Here is a 23,312-nt window from a genome sequence, read left to right as displayed (position 1 = left end):
GCAATGTATTTACATACAAATAATTTTTTAATCAATTTAATTACAATTGCACATAAAACAGTGTATATTTACAATATAAAATACAGCTGTATGGTGTTCTAATTGTCAGTCTCAATTGAGTATCCACTGAGCTGTTCAAAATTATATTCATAATAATTCTTCAACATTATAAAAAATAAGATTTTAGATTCATATTAGAATTTCTACACATACAGACTATATTCTTAGAAATCTTATTTCTAAATATTTTCTAAAAATATTATTTATATTCGACATAAAGCAGCTAATTTTCGTACAGTGTTTAAATCTCGAACAAGCATTTGAACCGTTTGTTTAGTTCGGGGCTCAACATCTAAAGTAGATGTATCTTCAGGATCCATAGCTTCTAAAGCTAAAAAAAGATTTGTATTTGACTTTCTTTCCAATCTATAAAATACGTTGACAAAATTTACCAACCACAAACTTCTGCCTCGATAAATGTTAATTTTGCATCTATATGATGTTGAAAATGTTCTATGTGTTCTAATAATCGCATTCGACATTCTCCTGGGTCAATTGGCGCTTCTGGTTGTGGTATGAAAGGTTGCAACGGTGCTGACATTTCATGTTCATTTAGTTCTTCATGCATGTGATTCGCTGATATAGTTGTCGGTGATACGTTATTCTCGTATATATCTGATTGATTGGTTAACAAATCTATATCAAAAATATTATTTTTTTGTTATAAATAAAGATATATTTTTATTTATCTCTGTTTTATTTGTTTTCTTTTTCTACCTGTATCTGTTTTCACCTCTGAAGGTAATGAGTTTGTATATTTTCCTTCTGAAGTATCATTTTTCGTAAGTGCATCGAGAAGAATATTACTTTTAGTTTGATGTATAATATCTTCCTTTTTGCCGTTAATTTTAGATTCATCTGGAGTTATATTATCTTCTTCTAATATCTTCATTAATTCTGAATCTGAGGCTATCGACTTTTCATCATGATCATCTCTTAAACTGAACTTTGCTTCCGTTTTTACTTCAGTTCGATGAAAACCTTCACTTGGAATATCTGTACATTCTTTTCCTACTTTCATAATCTCCATGATTGGTACTGGTGTAACATTTGGTTTTGGTACTTCAACTTTTTCCCAATTTTTGGCCCACAGATATAGCTTTGGATGATCTTTCTTTCTATCACACAAATTTTATTATTAATAATCATTTTCTATATTTTCCAATTTAATTATAGTTATGTAATACTTACTGAGCTACATTGATTTTTACTCTTAAACTGTGTAAAACTTGCTGAATGTGTAAAAGAGCAGCAACTAGATCATAAGAACGTTTTAACATAGCTGTTCTTTGATTAACTCGATGCTGATTTTTTGTTCGGCTAGATAATGTTGGTAGCTTCCCTTCCTTTATCCAATCTTGATCATGAAAATATTTTTTGGATAATCGTTGCCGATATGGATTCCGACAAATAAAACAAACATATTTCTCAGGTACATCCTTCTCCTTTTCTATTGCATTGCAGTGACCATGTTGCCAACACAAACAAAGGTCGCATTGAATCATTAAACCATCTTCTTCCATAAATCCACAAGTGCAATTTATTATTTCTTCCCTACGAAGCTGCTCCACTTTCACCATTTCACCATTGATCATCATCATAACTCCTTCATTCTCTACAAAAGTACAATTGCTAAGTCACCATAAAAAGATAATTATCATTTATGGTTAAAGATACAATTCATGCTTAAATATATGATTAAACTAAAAGAAACTATGAAATAAATATCAAAATATGAGAAATAAAAATACTCTATACATCGAAACATTTTATAACTCAAACCTAAGATCAATATAAATTTAACATAAAATAAAGAAAAACATTGAAAAAATAAACAATATACCTTCCCCATCATTAGTATCTTTTTTACCAATATTCCCTTTCAAAGGATCATCCTTTTCAACACGCGAATCGTTTAGTTGACCTAAAGAAAAATAAAATAATAAAGCAGTAAAATACTGTCTTTATTACATGGAAATAAACCAATGTTAATAGTAAAATTAAAAAGTAGGATTCAATATAAAATTATTCGTATTGAAAATTGCATATCAAAGTAAAAAGCAACTTACTACTTTGGCTATTTTCATCTGATTTTGAATCTGATTTTCTGCGACTATACCTATACGTGGGTGTAGTCGGTCCTGCTCCTTCTATATCCATAGTACTATCATCTAAATCACCATACTCATCCGGAAATTCTAGAATGCCCATTAAAAAATAACATTTTATATTTTTAATTTATTAGAATGATTAAATTATAATGACTAAGTTATTACCATGACGCCTTTTACTTCTGTTTAATGCATCAGAACTATATTCTGATAATTGTCGTTTCCTTTGACCTTTTATTTTGTCGATATGAATAGCTTCATCTAAAGACTTTGATCTATCAATTCGCTGTGCTTCTGAAGACATGGCTGGTCTTACCGGAAGAAGTGTCTTAATGCCACTTTGCGTTTTTTCTTCCCTAATTTTCATATCAAATAGTGTTCCTGGTGACATTGCACACGTATCTTCCTGTTTTTGTTCAATTTCATCATCCATATCTAAACTATGACTAGAACTTGGAGACATTCTATCCATTTTAATATCGTCTGTTTGCACATCATTGGATTTTTCCATTTGGTCTACTTCATCCTCTGTTTCTACTGTTGTTGGTACAATTGCTGTTGGCGATATAGGTTGAAGAGTATTTGTTACAGAAGATGATGAAACATACAATGATTTATCTTGAATAAATTTTCTCTTCCCAAATTTATTGCACTTTTCTAACAAATTATTTGACTTTTTTGGAATAATATCTTCAACAGATTCCCCAATTGTTCTTGCATAAGCTAAATCTGCAACATTTGGCGTAGATCCCAAAAATTTCGAATATTCTGGATGATAATGTTTTATATGCATTTGTAGAAGATTTTCCTTCCTAAATGTTTTACTACACCCTTGTTTCGGACATTTATAAGCACTGTCCTCCATTTCTACTCGAAGTCCACCAATAAAAACAGCTGTCAACAAATAAACAAAGAATTATTTTTCTAACAACACATTAAACAAAGTTTATATACTACTTATTTACACACTTATTTATAAAAATATATTTAGTCTAATTTGGTTAATTAATAATACGTAATATATATAAATAATATTATCTACTAATACTTACAATAAATTACTCCTAATATAGGTAAGCATAAAAAAGTAAACTCAATAAAATATGAAAAATATAAAAATGAAACAAAGAAATGGAATCTTACCACCATCTTTAATAGATGTACTTGATGTAGATAATAATGTTGTAACTGGTGTACTTGGGGGAACAGGTAAAGAATTCTCAGTTATTGGTGTTGCCTTTGTTTTAGGCAATAAAGTCTTAATCTTTTTTGGAGTATCCACAACGATATCTTGTTTTACTTTTTGACTTTGATTTTTCTTTTTTCGATGAATGCAAAAATCAAATTTTTCTGGATCAAAGTCGAATTGCCCCTGATTTTCCATAAATGCCCTAATATCATTTTTTGATCTAAATTTTTTTCCACTTGATTTATGAAGAAATAAGACATCCCATTTTCCAGCTGATGTACCAGCTTTTCTTTGAGTAAAATGTTTTTGCCATCCAGGTGGTAATCTTCTGTCTGCAACTATTATTGATCGACGTGGTCCTTTAAGAAACAAACATATTACACGTTCATATCATTTTTACTCATATACATAAATGATAATAATGTAGAATAAGAATAGTGAGTGTAAATTTCCATTTCTTTTGACATACCATCATTTCCATCCACTATATAAGATTCAGTTCCCTGAGGTTCTCCATCAATCCATTCGGGACCCACATCTTCTACTTGATCTATTTCACTCTTAGATACTTCCTTTTTACTTTTTTTAGGATAAGCTTTCATTTTAGATACATTGGTGTCAAACCCACGTAATAAATCTGTGCCTGGATCATAGCAAGGCCCAAATAAAGTTCCATCTAAATCAATTTTATTTTCCGAAAAGCATTCTACATTTTCATTAACTATAATTCCTTCCTTTTTTATTAATTTATCTGTTTCATTTTTTGAACGTCTTCTATAATGTGTATGAAATAACTCCATCACTGTATGCTTTCTTTTCTTATCTCTTCTTTCTTGCTTGCTTCCTATATATTCTTCAGTTTGACTAGTTTGCTGTTACAAATAATACAATGAAATTTCACTTTCTTCATCTTCTTTACTATTATTGAATACATACATTTTACAAGTTTTAAAACAATTTTCAAGGAAACAAAGGATAGAAAATAAATTATCTATTTTAACGTTAATTTTATTCTGTAATAATATAAATTCTTTAATTGCGAAATTTAGTTCAAAGGGAAAAAAGGAAACAATTCATGTCATATAAAATTTTTAATTTATGATAATAACATCGTATATTATTTATGTAATAACTGTTGAACTCATATATAACATATTTATAAAATTATTTTATACTTTTCTCATTGACTTTAAGGAAGTTGTGCATGATTATAAAAATATATTTTCAACAATTATCACTGTTTTTCAATGTTTGGACGAATAAAGCAAATTCAAAACTCAATTTACTGTACATTCTGTTACTAATAATGACAAGAAAATAAGTAGTTATAGCTGATTGAATTTTACATTAACGATAATATAACATAACCTTACTACAAACACTGTACCTTTGTGACTGTTGTAGCGATTTTTGTCATTTTTGACGATTTAATTGTCTTTGTATATCCATCATCAAACAGTACATCATATCTATCTGTAAAAATAATCTTAAATTAAAAAAGTACCATTTCTCGAATTAGAAGGATGTCCTATCACGAAACGTCAAACTAACAATATACGTAATTCTCATACGTAGTTAAGGTTAGATCACTTACCGTTTCCTAAGACGGCATTTACTTTAGCTGGATATTTTCTACCATCAGCCCACGTAGCAAGTATCCTTTCTCCCATTGAAAAATCTTTCATTTTTGTTTCCCTAAGAGATTCAAATTTATTTATTACCATATTTGGAAAAAATATGGTTAATTATTATGACAAATAGATTCAAATGATAGATTAATTTCTTATACAAACAGTAACTTTGTTTAACAATATTTAAACACTGTGCAAAAAATAAATAAGGATCAAATGTAAATATAGATTACTTTATATTTTTAAGTCTGTATGACTGTTAATAACATTTTTTTTACTACATTCATTTGAGAAAGAAAAAGAGAGAGGGGCGGGGGGAACAAGAGAAAAGAAAAAACACTAATGCATTGTAATTATAATTCTTAAAAGTTATTGTGAACGACAGTTTATATAATGTTAAAATGTATTCTGAAAAAGAATCTGTTTTAAATATCCCAGCTTCTATGAATATGACTTATGAAATGATATCTAAATATAAAATAAGGAGCTTGAAGTATTTAAAATATGTGTATATACAACTGTGCACACACATTTTGGAAAAATAAAAATAATAAGTCCGTTTTATTAAATCACAAAAATTTCTTTTCCATTTTTTAGGTAATAGGATGATGTAGAATACCTATAGTTTAAAATTATGAAAATTATTAAAATTATAGATTTAGATGAAAAGATAAAAGAAAAATGGAGAAAATTTATTATTGGTAACGTAAAAAATAAAATAATTTAATAACATTTCTCATCACTGCATAAGAAATACTATAGATTATACAAATTCTTTTCGCCTAGCTAATAATTATACAATATCCACTTACTGAGATGGTAGATTCCAGGTTTGTTCGCTTTAAAAAAGAATAGGTCTATAAGTAATGCAGAATATAATTTATATAATAAATCAAGGCAAAAATTATTCACGTAAACATATTTTTATTTTCTGTATCTATTAATTCAAATAATTTTGTGGTAGATTCATTGGAATATCTTTACTTACTTTGATTGTGTTTGCAATACACGTAATCTTGAACTATCCATTGGTATCCATTCATCAAACCTTGAACTCCACTTGTCAAAACGTATCAATACTTCTCGTTCATCCCAATCAGTTTCAACTACTTTTGCTGAATACCTACAATATAACATCAAATAAATAAAATGCTTCATCAATATTTATTACAATAAACATAATTATATAATTGCCACTAACTGTTCTATAAATATTTACCATTTTTCATTGAAATCTTTTGCTTCCAATTTGGCTCCAGGAAAAAATTTTAGTCCACCTCGATTAAAAATTTTTGGTTTTAGTTCTTCTGGTTTATCAAATATTTTTTCATCTTCGACTTCCATACTTTTCAGTTCCTCTTTAATGGCCAAATCTTTTTGTATATGTTTTATTGCTATATCAGATTCAACAATGCCTAATTGCACTGCCATAGTATTCACTTCTATTTCTGAATTTTTATTTATCTCTTGTTGCACAGTACATACATTTTCTTGTTTCACACTATAGGTCCTATATCCATTATCAAGTAATTCTGTTGAATCTAGTAAATTGAAGGAATTAACTGATGGTTCTGGTCGAGAAGAACATGTTTCTCCACAATTATTAGACTTTAATGTTTTGAGACCAGAATTCAGTGAAGAGGTAGATTGTTCTAAGTTCAGAATTTCAGAATTAATAAGATCTAAATCTTCCTGTGCATAAGAAGTTGATGATTTTACAGACATAATTACAGGATCTGCAAAAAGAATTAATATATAAGTTTAAAGTTTCAAGAGATATTTTTCAAAAACGATACTCTATTCTACAATAATTTTAAAATATTCTTAGATGATATACATTAATAAACATCTTTTATAAATAAAATATTTAAATGACACTAAAATACTTCTTATTACATATATTTGTTTATAAAATTGTATGATATTACTATTAAAAACTATTTTTAATAATTTACTATCACAAAAATATATAAATATGAAACAAAATATACAGAATAATAGATAAAAGTATTAGTATTAAAAACTAATGATATACTGTATGAGAAGCATAACTGAACTAATAACAACATATTTTTTCAATAGGAATCAGATCAAAACTTTCAGTCAGTTACTTAAAAACAGAAAATTGTTAAACGCTTCATTAATTTCATATTGTGATAATACATGTATCTAAAATTACAATCATGTTGAAAATCTCAACGTCTTTTTTAATTAACTATATATTTTCAATAACTATGAGATATATTTTCGATACCTCTATCTATTCTTTTTTATGAATTTCATATGAAATGCAGTAATTTGATTAAATTCTATCAAATATACTTTCATATAATGCACATAAATGCACATTTTAAAAGTTCATTAACCATACTTGCACTCAATGTTTTATATCTTCATTCATTAAGGGCGGGGTAAGGTTAATTCGTACAAAAAAAGGCATGTTTTTGTGAATTTTTTCTGACGATACAGTTAAAATTTCTTTTTTAAAACCAATAGTACATTAAAGTATGACATTCGAAGAATATTGTATAAAATTTTCACGGAGAAATATTAAAAAATACGGCAATGGCAGCAATTATTCGGTCGTGTCTCGGAAAAAAGTATAATTGCGGTGCCCCTCCGAACTTGGTGCTGGATCATCAGAAATCAAAAAGTTAAAGTTCATTCGTTAGGTAACAGTTTTTCCCAGGTAACGCTGCGAAGGTTTTTTCGAAATTTCAATTTTTCACTTTTTTGGAACACTTTGAAGGGAAAAACGCGATTTTGTGCGAAAATTTGCGGCTAATTTGTTATTTTAAAATAAAAATAATTAACAAATTTGAAAAAACTCTACAGCGTTACCTCGCAAATTATGTACAGAAATAGTCTTCAAAATTTCAAAAGGATCGGTGCAGTAGTTTTGAAGTAATTGGGGGCACCGACTTTGAAAACGTGAGTTGTGGGGAAAACGCTTTAAAGTTTTGAACACTAAAAAATCTAGTATAAAACGTTCATAAGCGAATTTTATCGGCTTACCTCTTCACGAGCGTAGCAATTGTTGAAAAGACTAATAAAAAATCAATTATCCTATAATATTTTTCACGATCCTTCGTAACTTGATCTTCAACGGTCATTTTTATTTTTTTAGTTGACGCGCTACTTGTTGAAGTGCCTTCGTATTTACGTTTATGCGGAGATACAATTTTTCTAGGTCGATATAATCCCGAACCAGTTGATTGTCTATCAGATCTAGTAACTTTTTTAGGCATTTTAGTAATAATTTAACACAAAACTTAATGAAAATGGAATATTTACTCCTACACTAAATTTTTTACCCTACACTGACAAAATATACAGTACAGGTATAAGGAGGTTTGTACTTAAGTCGTTAAGTACTATAAATAGATCTGGGGGTAAGATTAGGTATTATATAGAAAAAAAATTGTCTGCGAAGTAACAATAGCACGCTCGGGTCGGGTAGGTAATATCATCCGACATGTATAAAAATACTCGTAACTTCGTCAATTTTACTTCAATCAACTTGAAATTTTGACGCAATATTCTTAAGATGTTATGCATTCAATTAAAAAAATGAAAAAATGCAAAAAAGATTTTAAAACCTTATCCCCCCCCCCCCTTAAAGTTTTCATTCATCCTTCTACTACAGGTAGCCCAATCAATGTTGAATAGCTGATTGCCTTGAAGAATATTTTTCAAAAACCTAATAGATTGATACATAGTTATGTAAAAAACAAATAATTTTATCAAGCGTAATGTACAAAATAATTATACTTTATAGTTTGTTATTTTTACTTGATTTAATTATAACTAGTAATAACAGTAGTAACAGTAATAACAGTAGTTCTTCAACTATAATGAAAGAATCACCATTTTAATTTTTATCATCATATAAATATATATAAATAAGAGTAATATCAAAATGTTCAAAAATATTTTGTTCATGTGCAATTTTTCTATTGATAGTGATTTATATTAATAGAAGATAATATTTATAAGATGTGATCATTAGTTCAATTATGCTCTTTATTATATATAGTAAATAATACCACAATACAACATAAAACTTATTAATTATATTATTACTTATGAATAAAACAAAGGTTTTCATGATCTTTAAACCAATATAATGTTCTCTAAAATGACAAATTTTCACATAGATTTAGAAATTACAAACAACTATACAGATAGACTAGAAATATGTTTATAAAAAGAAAACTTTAGGTTTACATTTATTAAATCTTTCTTTGTTCAAAGAATCATAATGTATTAAACAAAATATGAAATCATAATGTACTAAACATATTATAATACAGTATATAGACATAAATAATAAAAAGCTGTTTATTTTATATACAATTATTTAAACATGAGAAGAAATGGTAAAAAAGAATTTTCACAAAAATATTTGGACATTTTACAAATTTAAATTATAAAATTGAAATAATTATTTTTTGTATAAAGGTTTAATATTTGGTTGAATAATCCTTATGTTCAATAATGTGTTTTGTGAATGATCAATTTCAGATTTATTGCTATTGTACACTGAAGCTTGTTTTCTCTATTTACTGCATTGTAAACTGAGATTTCTTTTCTCTGTTTAGTGTATTGATTACTCATCCATGTCTAAAGTTTTGTACTACAGGTAGGTGAGAAGATTACAAGGGATAGCATAAGGACAAGAGCAGTACTGATCTCTATTATCCTCTGTCATGCTTTGTCTTATTGTCTTATTGCCATATTTGTATATGTGATACCTTTGTCCAATAATACTTATCTTTATGACTCTATTGGGTCTATCAGAAATAACCAAACAGATCTGCATTCCTTTGCTTATCTATCTTCTCATCTGCACAGTACATTCTGTTTCTTATTATTAGACTGTGAATTTTCATGCATTTATAGGAAATTTAATAGTACAAAAATACACAGAATACACATAATATGGAAAAATATGGAAAATATTGAAAGTACTTGTTATAATGTTTAATGAATATCTACAGTGAGATTAATCTGCTTACGATTATACTCTATAAAATTTCTAACATTGTCTTTATTTCAATATAAAAATGTATCTCATATATGTAAGAAATATGTATCTTGCGCATTCTTCACTTAAAAATATGTTTTAATTACATATTCAAAAAAATAATAGGCATATCCTATAAATAAATTGCATTCTTTGTTCATAGCCGTTCTTTACCTCGTTTGTTCTAATAAAATCCTTTGTTTTAACTCAACATTGTCTAGTACATTACATTAAATTAGTTGTAATGTCCAATTGAATTACTTCTAACATTTAAATAATATTAATAACTCAAATATTCATATGAAATTTTTAACATAAATTGTCCTGTACGTGAAGGTATGTATAAGCTAGTATGTAATCTGTCTATTACATTCCACATATGACTCAGTAAACATTGTATTGATTCTAAATTAAATTACATAGCATACTACATCATTTCAATAGATAATAACTGAGTATTGTAATAACAAATAAAAATATTTCCTTCTATTCTATGCATTTATTATTTTTACAATATATATATTTATTTATTCATTTATTTTATTTATTTAATTGTATATTGAATAAAGGAAGAAATTTAGGAATAAATTAAATATATTTAATAATGTATGAAAAAAGAATGAAAGAATGAAAGAAGAATAACAAAATGAAACTGACTAAAAAAAGATATTAAGAGAAAGAAAAATAATAACTTGGACACGTGTAAATTAAAGCTTTTAGATATACAATTCTTTTATTTGGCAATATTTCACAAGAAAGTAATATTAAGATCCTAGTATAGTAAATAACAAATGATACACACCTGGATGATTGTCATAGTCTGCAAAAACCGACGGAACGCTGCCCTTACGTAGAAGTAATTTATGTCCTTTAGCAGCTTCGTAGTCGGCTCGTTTGAAGTGTCTATGACAAACAACCTGACCTGGTGAAGGTTTAAAGCTCGCTTCGAATCCACCACTAGTCAACCATCTGTTTCTTAAATTAATATCTTTTGGAAATTTATGAAGCGGTAACCCTTTAGCACGCGCATCTTGCACATCAGCCTCACAGCTACGCACGCAACATTTGCGCGCCATTCTCATTGTTCTCACAAGCGATATCCTTTTAACATGCGACGCTACACGTCGTCGCTTCATTTACGTACTACATAGCAACGTAACACAAAAGAACATTGCCCGGGATATCCGTAAAAGTAAAATTTAAACGTGAGAGAACTAGTCGTGTACCAACCACTTTGACACGCACCCTTCTAACTGAAAATATTTCAACTTACGTTCACAAAAACACTGAACTAGCTCAATTGCGTATATGATCCACTAATCGATCTGCACTTTTCGAAGAACATCGAGTATATATGCACTACTTATTAAACAAACTTATCAATATGTGGCGCCCTCTTCTATTTACATGAATATCCGCATTAATGTGAAATAATATTAATCGGTTAAAAGTTTGAACTCTTATATTTATTTAAAATAAAATACCCTGTCTCTAAGAAATTTCAAATAAGTTTTATCGTTATTAAAATCATTGGAATATTAATACTAGATAAAAAGGTTGTTTTAATAAAGTATGTTAATACCTCCATCATCATATTTCTATGAAAATTTTATATTATAATAATATGAAAAATAATAATAATATAATGAAAAAAAATAGTAATATTAGATGTATAAGATAAATAGTAATATTGGATGTATAAGATAAATAAAAAAATACATCTCAAATATATCTTAAATGCGTTGAAATATACTTTGTATTATATCACCAGGTTAACCAATAGAATTACGTCCGCTCTCTAGTTGTATTGAAAATGCTGCCCAAAGATAAGTCACGTGATTTCCCTTCAACGCATTTCTCTTTCCTTTTAGCTGGATTAAGTGGAAGCCGGGTGCTTGTTCTCTTTTATTGAGCTAAGGCTAAATCAGCGACTTGCACCGTTTTATCATCCCATCCAGTTTAACTATATATTATAGAAGCAATAAACATGAATTCCAAAGCTGAACTTGCTTGCATTTATTCAACATTGATACTTGTTGATGACGACGTTGCTGTAACTGTAAGTACCAGTCATACATGTGATTTCTTAATATCATGAATAAACTGAATGTTTATGCAATTTTATATTTTTATAAACATGATTAAAGAAATAGATTCAAAATATAAATTTGTTTCATCTACTAAATATTATAATAAGTGCTCTACTTTGGATATTTTATGTATTATTGCTATTATTTATCACTGTTTGAGGCTTTAAGCAGATAGTACAATAATTGGTTACAAATGTGCACGTGCAATACAATTCTGATTGCTTTCTAAATTATTACATATATCTATGTTGCTATTGTATTAATATAACATTTTCTATCATATGTACTAAATACTGTAATATAATACTATAATATATTTGTTGGGTATTTTATATATTTTTACATGTTATATGCATTTTCTAGATTTTTAGAAGTTTAAATTTCCCAAAACTGCATAAGCATCAACAATGCAATTCGACAATTTTATTTTATTATTTGTAGTACCAAAATACAAAAGTATAATAAATATATAAGAACAAAGTATATTTAATACTAATATTTAAAATCTTTGTTTATTGCTCAGGGGGAAAAGATTCAAACAATTTTAAAAGCTGCTGCTGTTGATGTGGAATCTTATTGGCCCGGACTTTTTGCCAAGGCTTTAGAAGGAGTCAATATAAAAGAACTGATAACAAAGATTGGATCAGGAGTTGGAAGTGCACCAGCAGGTTTTAAAAATAGGATTTTTAATAATATACCATATACCATTTCTACCTTATACATAATATAAAATATGGCATACTTAATTAATTTTACTATTTTATATATACTAAGTACTGCAAATGTTTCATACAATATACATTTGTTGGTAATGGAAAAAACGTGAATTATACCGCTTTATTTTAGGCGTTTCCAAATTTTTTATCTATTTACATTTTGATAGTATTTAACTAATAATCTAAAAATATCAGTTTCAAATTTAGGAAATCATGGAATCGAAAGTTATGTCTATAAAAATAGGCATTGGATAGCTTATTTTGATACCATATTGATTTCATTTAACAAGTCGGATCACTGACTGTAAACAGATACACATAATGATTACTTTAATAGGTAAATTTGATTGGATTGTACAAATACTACGTTGAAAGTTAGTTGAGGTATAATATGTAGAATTGATTTAAAAGATATTTTGATGTCTGAGTAAGTGCATTAACGAAAGATTGAAAAGATTAAAAAATCAAATCTTAATATATGAAATAGAATATATGTATGAAATACAACTTAACTTCAATTTAGTCTCTATTGAAAAACATAAAACACTGAATGTGAGCCTAGATATTCTTGCATAAACGTGTGCTATTTGTATTTTAGTTAAGAATGTTGTTGTATATCTTTCACCAACTATAGCTATATCACTATCAAAATTTTTTATCGAAAATTATAAATATACATGAAATAAGTTTAATCTTCCCAGATATGATAAACTTACATATGTATATATTAGTATCATTCACAGAAGTACAAATCCTCTACATCCACCATACTACATAAATTTATGTAGAACGGTCAGCAAAAGAGGAAAAAGAAATAGTATTAGAAAATTGTGAATCATATTTAGAAATGTGATTGATATTTCTATACAACAACACTATAGATCAACATTTTCTTTCATAACTATGAACTTGCATTTTTAAACAATGAGATTATTTTCTTATTATCTTTTAAAGCTCCCACAGCAGCCGCTGCACCTGCTAGTACAGAAAGTGCACCTAAGGAAGAAAAGAAGAAAGAAGAACCTGAAGAACAAGAATCTGACGATGATATGGGCTTTGGTATGTAATGTATTTATAACTAATATAATATCAATATTCCAGTTAAATATTAATACTCAATGATTATTATTATGTATTAGCTACTGATATTATATATGATGACATGAAAAAAATGAGAATATTATTTTTTAATTACGGTACATTATAGGGAACAGAACTTGTTTTAATAAATATCTTTTTTTTTTACAGGATTATTTGACTAAATTTAAGGATCGCAATGTATTGGTCCATTACCTAATTTGTACAGTTATATTGTACAATAAATAAAATATTTTGAAATTAAATCATCCAGTGATATACACTTCATTCATTGAAAGATCCACTTCATTTATTTTCATCCTACTCACGATTATATTTTATATATTTCTTTTAATGATTATAGAATGTTTAAATTATATATTATAATTTTTTTACCCCACATCTTAGAGATTTTTCTATTTTTATAAGAATCACATTTTGTTTATACCGTTTACTATTAATTTTTGTACATTTTGGTAATGTAAACAAAGTTCCATATTACAAACTATTCAATGCACATCTTCCTTTGCTTTTATGAGAATTTAATCTTTATAAATAATTAACTTTTTATGTAAAATGGTTTTTAATTGTCTGAAAATTATGTACAAAGTATATATAAAATCCTATGTTGGAGTTTTCTAAATAAAATATCTAAAGAAGACATTGATATTGTTTAAAATTTATTCTATGAAATGTATTGCTTTTCTATATTTAATTTATTTGAAAATCGATGTTAAAATGAATGAGCTATCCGAGTACTAGAAATTAATATCACGTTTCATTTAAGAAAGACAAGGTAATCATTTCTTCTAATAGTGACCTCAGAAAAAATTGTTGCACACTAAAAGCCCAGTCACATGAATGTTAATTCGACAAATATTGTAGTGGATGTCGTAGCGTAGCCTAACTTTGGGACGAATATATATATATGTATATGTATTCTTGGTTAAAATCCTGCATCTAATGAACATGCTGTGATACCTCAAAGAAAAAAGTGTAAAAACATTTTAAAAAATATGGCGAATTTGAAAATCGTAAAATTTTTAGAAGTTTCCAACAAAAGGTATAAACCTAATATTATAGGACTAATAACAAGAAATGTACATGATGTAACTACAAAATCTGCTAAAAAGGTTACCCATACTGGTCAGGTAAAATAATATTGATAAAAATATATTTATATCGTTACAACTTTCCACGATACATAACATTTATTTTAATAAATATCGTTTATTTTGTAATAGATATATGATGAGGATGATTATCGTAATGTACGATTTATAAATAGACCAAAGGAGGTTAATGATAATTGGGCCATTAAATTAATAGCGGAAGTTCCTGCTACACCAGTGAAAGATAAAATTGTGGCGTGTGATGGGGGAGGTGGACCTTTAGGACACCCAAAAGTTTACATTAATTTGGTACAAGTTATATGTATTTACAACGTAAGTAGATACATTCTTTAATTTTATTTACAATATATAATTCTATTTTAGGATAAACCTGGTAATCATACTTGTGGATATTGTGGTTTACGCTTTTATAAAGAACATCATTAAACAAATAGGACAAATACATGTAGTCAAATTATATATTATATATGTATTTTAATGTATATTTAATGTTAGAAATATATATATAAAAAACAAATAGTCTTTTATTTATCTATTTTAAACTTTTTAGTATAAAATGATATTGTTTACTAAACATCAATTTCACTTTGGTAGCAAATTTTTATAAGGCTGTTTTCTGACTGCTCATGCTTAATGGTATTGCTTGTAATTCAGTTTTCATGCAAAGGAATTCACCACAAACGCACATTATGCTTAAAGATATAATGTTTAAACACCACCAACTAAAAGTTGATGGAAAACTTGCATTGTATATCCAACAGCATAATAAATGTATTAAGTGTGCTGTACAGGCAAAATCCATACACTGTTTTGTCCTTTGTACTAACCACCACAGTGCGATTGCTCCAATTAATGCATTTAAGATAAAAATAATTATTATAAACTGTCCAGCAAAATCTCTAACGTGTATTTGTTTATAATGGAAAACATAATCTAATGATTTTGTGGATCCTAAGTATGATGCAACAATCCAAATCCATAATCCAAGACAGAAGTACATCACAGTCTGGACTGCAATTATTTGAGATATTATAAGGAACGGATCCCACATTGTTTTACGGAATTGTCCAGAAATATTATTCATTGTTTATCTTTGAGATATTAATTTTGTCTAAGGCAATCCTATGCTGTATGTTTTATACTTTATCATATTAAAGTTTCTTTTGATCTAAAACAAAAAGTAGAATTTTTAATTTACAGGAAGATGAACATATATTATAATTATCAATAAATTTATGATTTATGTTATAAATTATAAAAAAGATATAGAGGAATAAAAATCATTATATAATTTTTAAATCACATAAGAAACCAACTCTGTTTAATTTACAGCGGTTCATTAAATTTGTTTAATACTTTGTAGTATAATTTAATTTAAAGCAAAAGGGTTTACTTCGATTATTTCACAAACATATACAATTATATTGATTCGTTATATGATTATACAATGTATTATTTATGTTTGATATAAATTTATATAATAAAATATCACTCACATAAATTTAAATAATAAAATATTTATGGTACAATTATGACAATTCAGACGTTTAAATTAATACAAATGGTTATCTACTACGTGAAAATGATGCTTTTCCCTGATACATACGTGTATACATAAAATACTTATTTATTTATTTATTTATTTATTTGTATATACAACTCAATCAGGCAATATGACAGATTCAAAAGATCTAATTCCACTGGATTTTATATATTGGTATAACATAAAAATTGTGACACTGTATTTTAATAACTGTAATTAATAAACTTGCTTCACATCAAAATGATTACCTTTTTCAAATTCTGTCATTTCATGAGATTTTCTTATAATGAATCTAGTATACATATATGTACTTATATAAATAGGGATGGACAGACATTTGGCGGCAATTTTAAATCTATCATTCAAAAGCATTTATATTTATTTGTATTGTGTTCATTGTAAAGGTAAAATAAATATGTACTCAATCAAATTTAGAATTTTTTAATTTTTATTCAATTTAAAATGTTTAAATTTGCACTATATTTACTATATAAAATTTTGATTACATGATATTATATTATTATATTATTAGGGAATCATTATTAAAATTATTATTATCATTAATATCTTTACAAATATAGAAATTGTCTATATTTAAATTACATTAATTTGTCAAATAATAAATTTAATTTCGTTTTATATGAGTTACTACAAAAGTTGAATTTACATGTGTGATCTACATATATCTTGCATTCTATTCATATATCCCGTTTTTAAATCGTATAAATAAAATATTTTCAAGGACAAAACTAATATACAATCTATATTCTTAAATATATAATTTTAATAATAATGTCAACTATGGTCATTATAATAATGATAAACACAAGTTTAAATATTATTATATTACCCTACAAATGTTAATAAACATGTATTTATATGACTATATCTGACTTAAATTTTTGTCCTAGATGATGCCTAAATGTATGCGATATTTCTTATATTGTAAATGCCAATCTATTTATTGTATATTTACAGACATAATACAGGGATGGCACGGATGGATGAAACGTGGATGAATTAAAAATACAATATGATGAATATAGCAGTATGTGTCTAAATGCAGCATACTTATGTACAATCTGATTATATATTTTAATTTGAGAATATATGCATATACCACGATCATATATGTAAATAGGTCCCGACACTCGCTAGGGAAAACCGTCGCAAAATTGAGTCGTGTCTAATCGTGAAAAATCAGTATGGAAGATCAACAAAGTTTGCGTTCTTGCGAGACAGACAGAGATGAATAAATTGTCTCTGTCTCTTACTGAGGCATTCATAGCATGTCACTCATGCGCAAGACGAGAACTTTCTTGTCCGCCATGTTGATTTTCACAACTAGTCGTGACGTAGCGATCTGTTTATATTATCATATTACATATTGCAATATGATGTAAGTTTGTTTCGGATCAGTGAATGAATTAAAAAAGTAAGAAATGGAGTTGTGGGATTTCATTCGCAATATATTTGGTAGGCGAAGATCAGAAAAATTTAATAATGGGTAAATATTTAAATAAACATTATTTATATCTATATTACGGACTATCTGTATTTCGATAGTCTATTTTCATTCATTTTCTGCGATGTAATCAATTATAATCCTCTTTCTCATTTTTGTGAATTGTCCGATTTCAACGATTTTTAAATATATTGTAAAACACAACATTTTGAATAACTCTTTCCTATACATTTAAAGAATGGGTTAACTTAGTTTCCAAGATATTCGCGAAAAACTATAAGTACCACTACAGTAAATTCTGCCAAAGTTGTGCGTCTGTGGCAGCATATGCGTCAGTATTGGATGCCTCCAGCCGCTTATCTTCGATAATATAAACGAGGGTCTTTTCTACAGTTCCACCCTTATTTTAATTAAACTTGCATTACTAAATATTTCAGATTTGACGATTATCAAAATAATTATGGAGGAGATAATTTTCAAAAGTCAATGTCTCAAATTGATATTCATGATGATAGCAGGTAATTTTTACTTTATATCTTATGTCAAAGTATAAAACTGCATATTATTTATTATAAATTTACTGTAGAAAGTAAAGTAATGCTTTAAAGATTAGCTAAGAATGAAACAAAATGTTAAACAAATAGTAATTTGCACCATGACTAAATTTAAGGAATGCTGCAAAATGCGTAGTAAAAAAGTAGTGAAGAATTTTAGATTTTCAAGATTTAAATTTACATAATTGTTAGAATTGAACGCTTCTATGTATAAACTATCCTATTGAATACTATTTAAAACATTTTCTTCATTTTTTAATCATGTAACTAACAAATTAAAAATATGTGATTGGTGATAAGGACATAGCTCATATATGTAAATTATCAGATGCATGCTAATATCAGTATACTTTTGCTTAGTTACAACGTTGATGAAATGTTGTTATTGTACAGAACTTAACCTAAAACTGTAACTTTAGTTTATTTATAACAAAAATTTATTTTAACATTTACGTTAATAGATGTCAATTTGCTTTCCATGATATCTACATTGTAGGCAGCACCCATATTAAGTTTTAAGAGTTTGGGAGAGAATGTACACAAATGACTTGGATAGTTCAATTGGGAAAGCACTTGTTTGGCAAATAAAAAATTCATGTATGAATCCCAGTTCAGCAACCTAATTTCAGCAACCTACTAATTAAAAAATGGAACATGTCTCAGCACTTGATATTATGGCTATAATCAGCATTTACATATTTATTGATATTAGCATCTACTGCCCACAATGTATTATTTATTTACTTTGTACTCTTTTAAATGATTAATTTTACCATAAAATCTCATATAATATAATATATAATAGATTTTTCGAGAGAGTCGATCACTTTAACATCTTTAGTGATCCATTAGAAATAACAAGATATTTTGAGTCTCAGATGGAGAATATAATGATGAATTTTATTTATGGATTTAATAATGAAGGTATGTACATATAATTATTGTATTTAACTTACACATAATTAAACTTAGATTTACATTTACATACATACAAATATTTTTTTAATTTGTTCAGGTAATGATGCAAATACAAACGTATTTTCATTTATACCCTCACAGAGAAAATCTTTACGTGATAACATGTTAAAACCAAATAATGATCAGATGGAATTAAAATTAGATACAGATTTAGATGGAAAGTTAGTATCTAAATTTAATGAATTGCAGTTAATTTAATCACTTTATAAAATAATTAGATATAATTGATAGGTATAATTTATAATTGTTTGAAAAAATGTTATATTTTTAACAGAGTTACTATAGATAATTTTTCCAATGTTTGGGGTGAGTCTGACAAGCCACAACTTGAAGTAGCACGACCTTCCATAATTGGAAGATCTATCAGGAAAGAATATGTTCGTAAACCTGATGGAACAATAGAACAAAAACAAGTTATTAAAGATCATGAAGGAAACGAGGAAACTATTATATCACACCAAATTGGTGACAAAATTCATACTATTGTTACAAAAATAGACAAAAATGGAGTAGAAACCAAAATAGAAGATATTTCTGATATAAGTAACTGTAAGTAATTTATATAAAATGTTGATACTGAATATATAATTGTTTACATTATTTACATTTATATACAGGGTGGTTGGTAACTGGTGGTACAAGCGGAAAGGGGGTGATTCTACGCGAAAAAAGAAGTCGAAAATATAGGATAAAAATTTTTCGTTTGAGGCTTTGTTTTCGAGAAAATCGACTTTGAATTTTCGCTCGGAACGCGTGCACTTTATCGCGTCTCGTTATAACGGATCTCACTGTAGATCAGAAGAGCGTGGTGGCTATTGTTCTAGCACTACCAATCCAGCCTTGGTAATGTTGGTTTAAAAAATCTATCACATGATGACTAAAATGTGGCGGTGCACCGTCTTGTGAAAAATTAAATTTCCTCTAGTTCTCAGCGGTACATCTTCTAATAATTCCGGTAGTTTGTTTTGTAAGACGTGATAAAGTGCACGCGTACCGAGCGAAAATTCAAAGTCGATTTTCTCGAAAACAAAGCCTCAAACGAAAAACTTTTATTCTATATTTTCGACTTCTTTTTTCGCGTAGAATCACTCCCTTTCCGCTTGTACCACCAGTTACCAATCACCCTGTATAATCATCATCAATTATTATAGTAAGTCTAAATATTTCTGTCGTTTTTAATATGATGAAAAAATGTGTGTAATGTTTATAGAAAGAGATGGTAAAAGTAATATTAAATTGTTTAAATTATATTTTATGATGGTATATATAGTCTCTTTCGAAAATTGTATAATAGATCTATATTGTTTTAATTGTGTCATTATTTTCGAATATATCTCGAATATTTCTTGTAGCTATTCATCCTTTTTTTAGTGAAGAAATGTTTTTTTTTTACATGCTGCCATCCATGTGCGTTTTATTTTAGATATTGTTAGAAACAACAGAAATATTTAGGATCATTATATTAATTAAAATCATTCTACATATAATTATATAGTATTTAACATAGACAGTGTTGATTGATTTTTGTGTTTGAATATTTATTATTATATGAATGCAATATGAATTTCAGGTGATTTATTGGAAAAAAGGAAGTTACCGAATGAAACAAATAGTTTTCCTAATATTCATTTCAATTTCTTTTCCTGGGAAAAATTGTTTAAACCCAATCCGAAATTATGATCAAATAGTATTTAAATAATAGTTATCTATAGTAAGAATGTATAAATGATTAATGGAATGATAAGTAATACATTGTTGTCAAGCAATTTAAATTTGAGATGTATGTAATATGTAATAAATTTACTTCAATATAATATATAAAGTAGTTTTATAAATATGTGTATTTGTGTAGAAGAGTAGATCATTTCTATAAAAATAAAAAACCTTCATATTCGTGAAACGTGAAATGAATAGCGAACGGTATTGTATACCTACTATACACCTACTACTATATACCTATGGTAAGCTTTGATTTATTAATTAGGTACAATTAGACACCCGTCGGATAAGTCGGAGAATCTTGTTCATCCTGTACTTACCGATGATGCGTAGGTTAAGATAGCGTTGACGGCGTCCCTTAACAACACCTTCAATTCTCTGTCCTGGAAGACTATATTACCATAGACGGGTTGGGCGTATTTCAACTTTGCGCCCATGGATGCCGAGCCTAGTAGGGCACCAAGCCGAGTATGGATACATAAATAAAAATTATTTGACATATATCTTAGATGGGTTATCGGGGTCTATCTTCGGGAATAGAATATCTCGGCAGGAATGGCGCATTGCATCGGAGAGAAGTGTCCTATGGAATACATTAAAGATCGGTGCTCGGGCCAATTCTGTAGGACTTGCCATGCGATGTCATCTTGCAGGTTTTTCCACTCACAGGTACAAGGATCACTGGCGGGGAACCATTCAATAGTCGGGACTCGACATGGTTCTCCATTAAAAAATCAAGGCTCTGGATGGATGAAACGTACGTCAAGATAGGGAATTGCAATTCGCGGATTCTATAGGGTCAACAGTTGATGAAAGAATATTAGCCCGATCTTACTTACTGACTCTTAACGAACGCGATGCGAAATTACATGATGACACTTTTCGTGACGTCTTGCAGATGTTCTGTATCAGGATTATGATTTTTCGATTCTTTATATACCATAAAAATATCAAAATTTCATGGTAGGGATGGATCATGAATTTATCATATGCATATATGAATATGATTTATTATTCACTTACGTCTTGGAGCTTCAAACTTATATGCAAATGTGCAGTTGTGGCTAACATGGTTACTTCCAAATTTTTGTTGTATACATTATACATATTATATATTTGATATATTAAAGTATAGTTGATGTAGGGATTGAAGTTGTTGTTTCTTATGTGTTTTATTGGGATGACTTCTGATGTGGAGCAAAAATTTCTGTTCTTCATTTTTTTGTTAGTTTTGGGTTCCAGTCTTATTTAGTAAATAAGGAAGAAAGAAAAGTGATGAGACTTACCTAATGTAATTAAAATTGCTCAAGATTTAGTTCTGTACATATATATTACAAATCTTGTAATTTTGATAATCTTGTGATGAGGTACACTATAATATCATGGTCTATCAAACATGATATGCTCACATGTGGTATGAATGATTTCTATCTGTGGAGTGCACTAGACTAAAAGCGCACGTTTTCGCTCTGTGGTGGATGCGTATATAACAACAATTTAAATAAAAAAAAGTACAATATTTTATTATAAAATACGAAATATACACAGGATAGATTTTACATATTTAATTTCATATATTTAGAAAAAATAGATATCAATACGTTTTACGGAATCTAAAGTATTTCTATACTTTTACATCCTCATTTAAATTTGGCAAAAGAGATTTTTCAATTATAATACTTCAAAACAGATTTCATAATCATTTTCAAATTCTGCAAAGGACAGATTTTAAATGATAATATTGGGAAACAAATTATATCTTCTGTTTCTTCTCCTTTTAAAATACTTTTATTATTGTAAAAATTTTTACACAACCCAAAAATGATAAACAATAAATAAAATGTAGTTACATTAAAATAATAGAAAGTAAAGTATAAGTTCATTCAATTAAAAGTTTACACTTTAATAGTTTGAGAAGGTAACAGTAAATAGTTTCATACATTGTATACATTAAGTTATGAAACTTAGAATACACATTATATAGAAGTTATAATACAAGTATTTATATGTATTTTAAGTG

The 23,312-nt window shown here is 27.6% G+C and overlaps 5 protein-coding genes across 9 annotated transcripts; 3 read left to right on the top strand and 2 right to left on the bottom strand.

The window, feature by feature from the left end:
- Positions 1-8: 8 nt before the first annotated feature.
- On the bottom strand, positions 9-11,362 carry MBD-R2 (PHD finger protein MBD-R2). 2 transcript variants are annotated; one of them, XM_033339701.2, is made up of 15 exons: positions 10,820-11,362; positions 6,211-6,727; positions 5,980-6,114; positions 5,804-5,830; positions 4,955-5,055; positions 4,748-4,833; positions 3,830-4,232; positions 3,315-3,719; positions 2,337-3,065; positions 2,130-2,258; positions 1,904-1,984; positions 1,252-1,675; positions 778-1,178; positions 457-696; positions 9-391 (listed from the first exon to the last, which is right to left on the bottom strand). In XM_033339701.2, the coding sequence occupies exons 1-15, from the start codon at positions 11,151-11,153 to the stop codon at positions 264-266; spliced, it is 4,140 nt and encodes a 1,379-aa protein (XP_033195592.2). In that variant the 5' UTR covers positions 11,154-11,362; the 3' UTR covers positions 9-263. The 2 variants fall into 2 exon arrangements, with proteins under 2 accessions (XP_033195592.2, XP_033195595.2); XM_033339704.2 differs by lacking the exon at positions 5,804-5,830.
- Positions 11,363-11,869: 507 nt separating this feature from the next.
- On the top strand, positions 11,870-14,166 carry RpLP1 (ribosomal protein LP1). Its single transcript, XM_033339853.2, has 4 exons — positions 11,870-12,076; positions 12,631-12,775; positions 13,778-13,882; positions 14,072-14,166. Exons 1-4 carry the CDS (start codon positions 12,005-12,007, stop codon positions 14,083-14,085), a joined length of 336 nt encoding a protein of 111 aa, XP_033195744.1. The 5' UTR covers positions 11,870-12,004; the 3' UTR covers positions 14,086-14,166.
- A 566-nt stretch (positions 14,167-14,732) lies between these two features.
- ND-13A (NADH dehydrogenase (ubiquinone) 13 kDa A subunit) lies at positions 14,733-15,550 on the top strand. Its single transcript, XM_033339852.2, has 3 exons — positions 14,733-15,051; positions 15,145-15,321; positions 15,397-15,550. The coding sequence occupies exons 1-3, from the start codon at positions 14,917-14,919 to the stop codon at positions 15,457-15,459; spliced, it is 375 nt and encodes a 124-aa protein (XP_033195743.1). The 5' UTR covers positions 14,733-14,916; the 3' UTR covers positions 15,460-15,550.
- Positions 15,439-16,907, bottom strand: Sys1 (Sys1 golgi trafficking protein). 3 transcript variants are annotated; one of them, XM_033339840.2, is made up of 2 exons: positions 16,825-16,907; positions 15,439-16,201 (listed from the first exon to the last, which is right to left on the bottom strand). In XM_033339840.2, exon 2 carries the CDS (start codon positions 16,115-16,117, stop codon positions 15,635-15,637), a length of 483 nt encoding a protein of 160 aa, XP_033195731.1. In that variant the 5' UTR covers positions 16,118-16,201; positions 16,825-16,907; the 3' UTR covers positions 15,439-15,634. The 3 variants fall into 3 exon arrangements, with proteins under 3 accessions (XP_033195731.1, XP_033195730.1, XP_033195729.1); XM_033339839.2 differs by lacking the exon at positions 16,825-16,907 and adding an exon at positions 16,530-16,815; XM_033339838.2 differs by lacking the exon at positions 16,825-16,907 and adding an exon at positions 16,640-16,815.
- Positions 16,908-17,913: 1,006 nt separating this feature from the next.
- Positions 17,914-21,395, top strand: LOC117159712 (uncharacterized). Of its 2 annotated transcripts, XM_033339824.2 has the most exons (6): positions 17,916-18,083; positions 18,479-18,559; positions 19,401-19,519; positions 19,611-19,734; positions 19,848-20,122; positions 21,144-21,395. In XM_033339824.2, the coding sequence occupies exons 1-6, from the start codon at positions 18,019-18,021 to the stop codon at positions 21,251-21,253; spliced, it is 774 nt and encodes a 257-aa protein (XP_033195715.1). In that variant the 5' UTR covers positions 17,916-18,018; the 3' UTR covers positions 21,254-21,395. The 2 variants fall into 2 exon arrangements, with proteins under 2 accessions (XP_033195716.1, XP_033195715.1); XM_033339825.2 differs by lacking the exon at positions 18,479-18,559 and having other exon boundaries at positions 17,914-18,083.
- The last annotated feature ends 1,917 nt before the right edge of the window (positions 21,396-23,312 follow it).

This window comes from Bombus vancouverensis, chromosome 5, assembly GCF_051014615.1.
Source record: "Bombus vancouverensis nearcticus chromosome 5, iyBomVanc1_principal, whole genome shotgun sequence".
NCBI lineage: Eukaryota > Metazoa > Arthropoda > Insecta > Hymenoptera > Apidae > Bombus > Bombus vancouverensis.
Note: the sequence above shows the minus strand (reverse complement) of the source record. Positions and strands in the feature narration are given on the sequence as shown.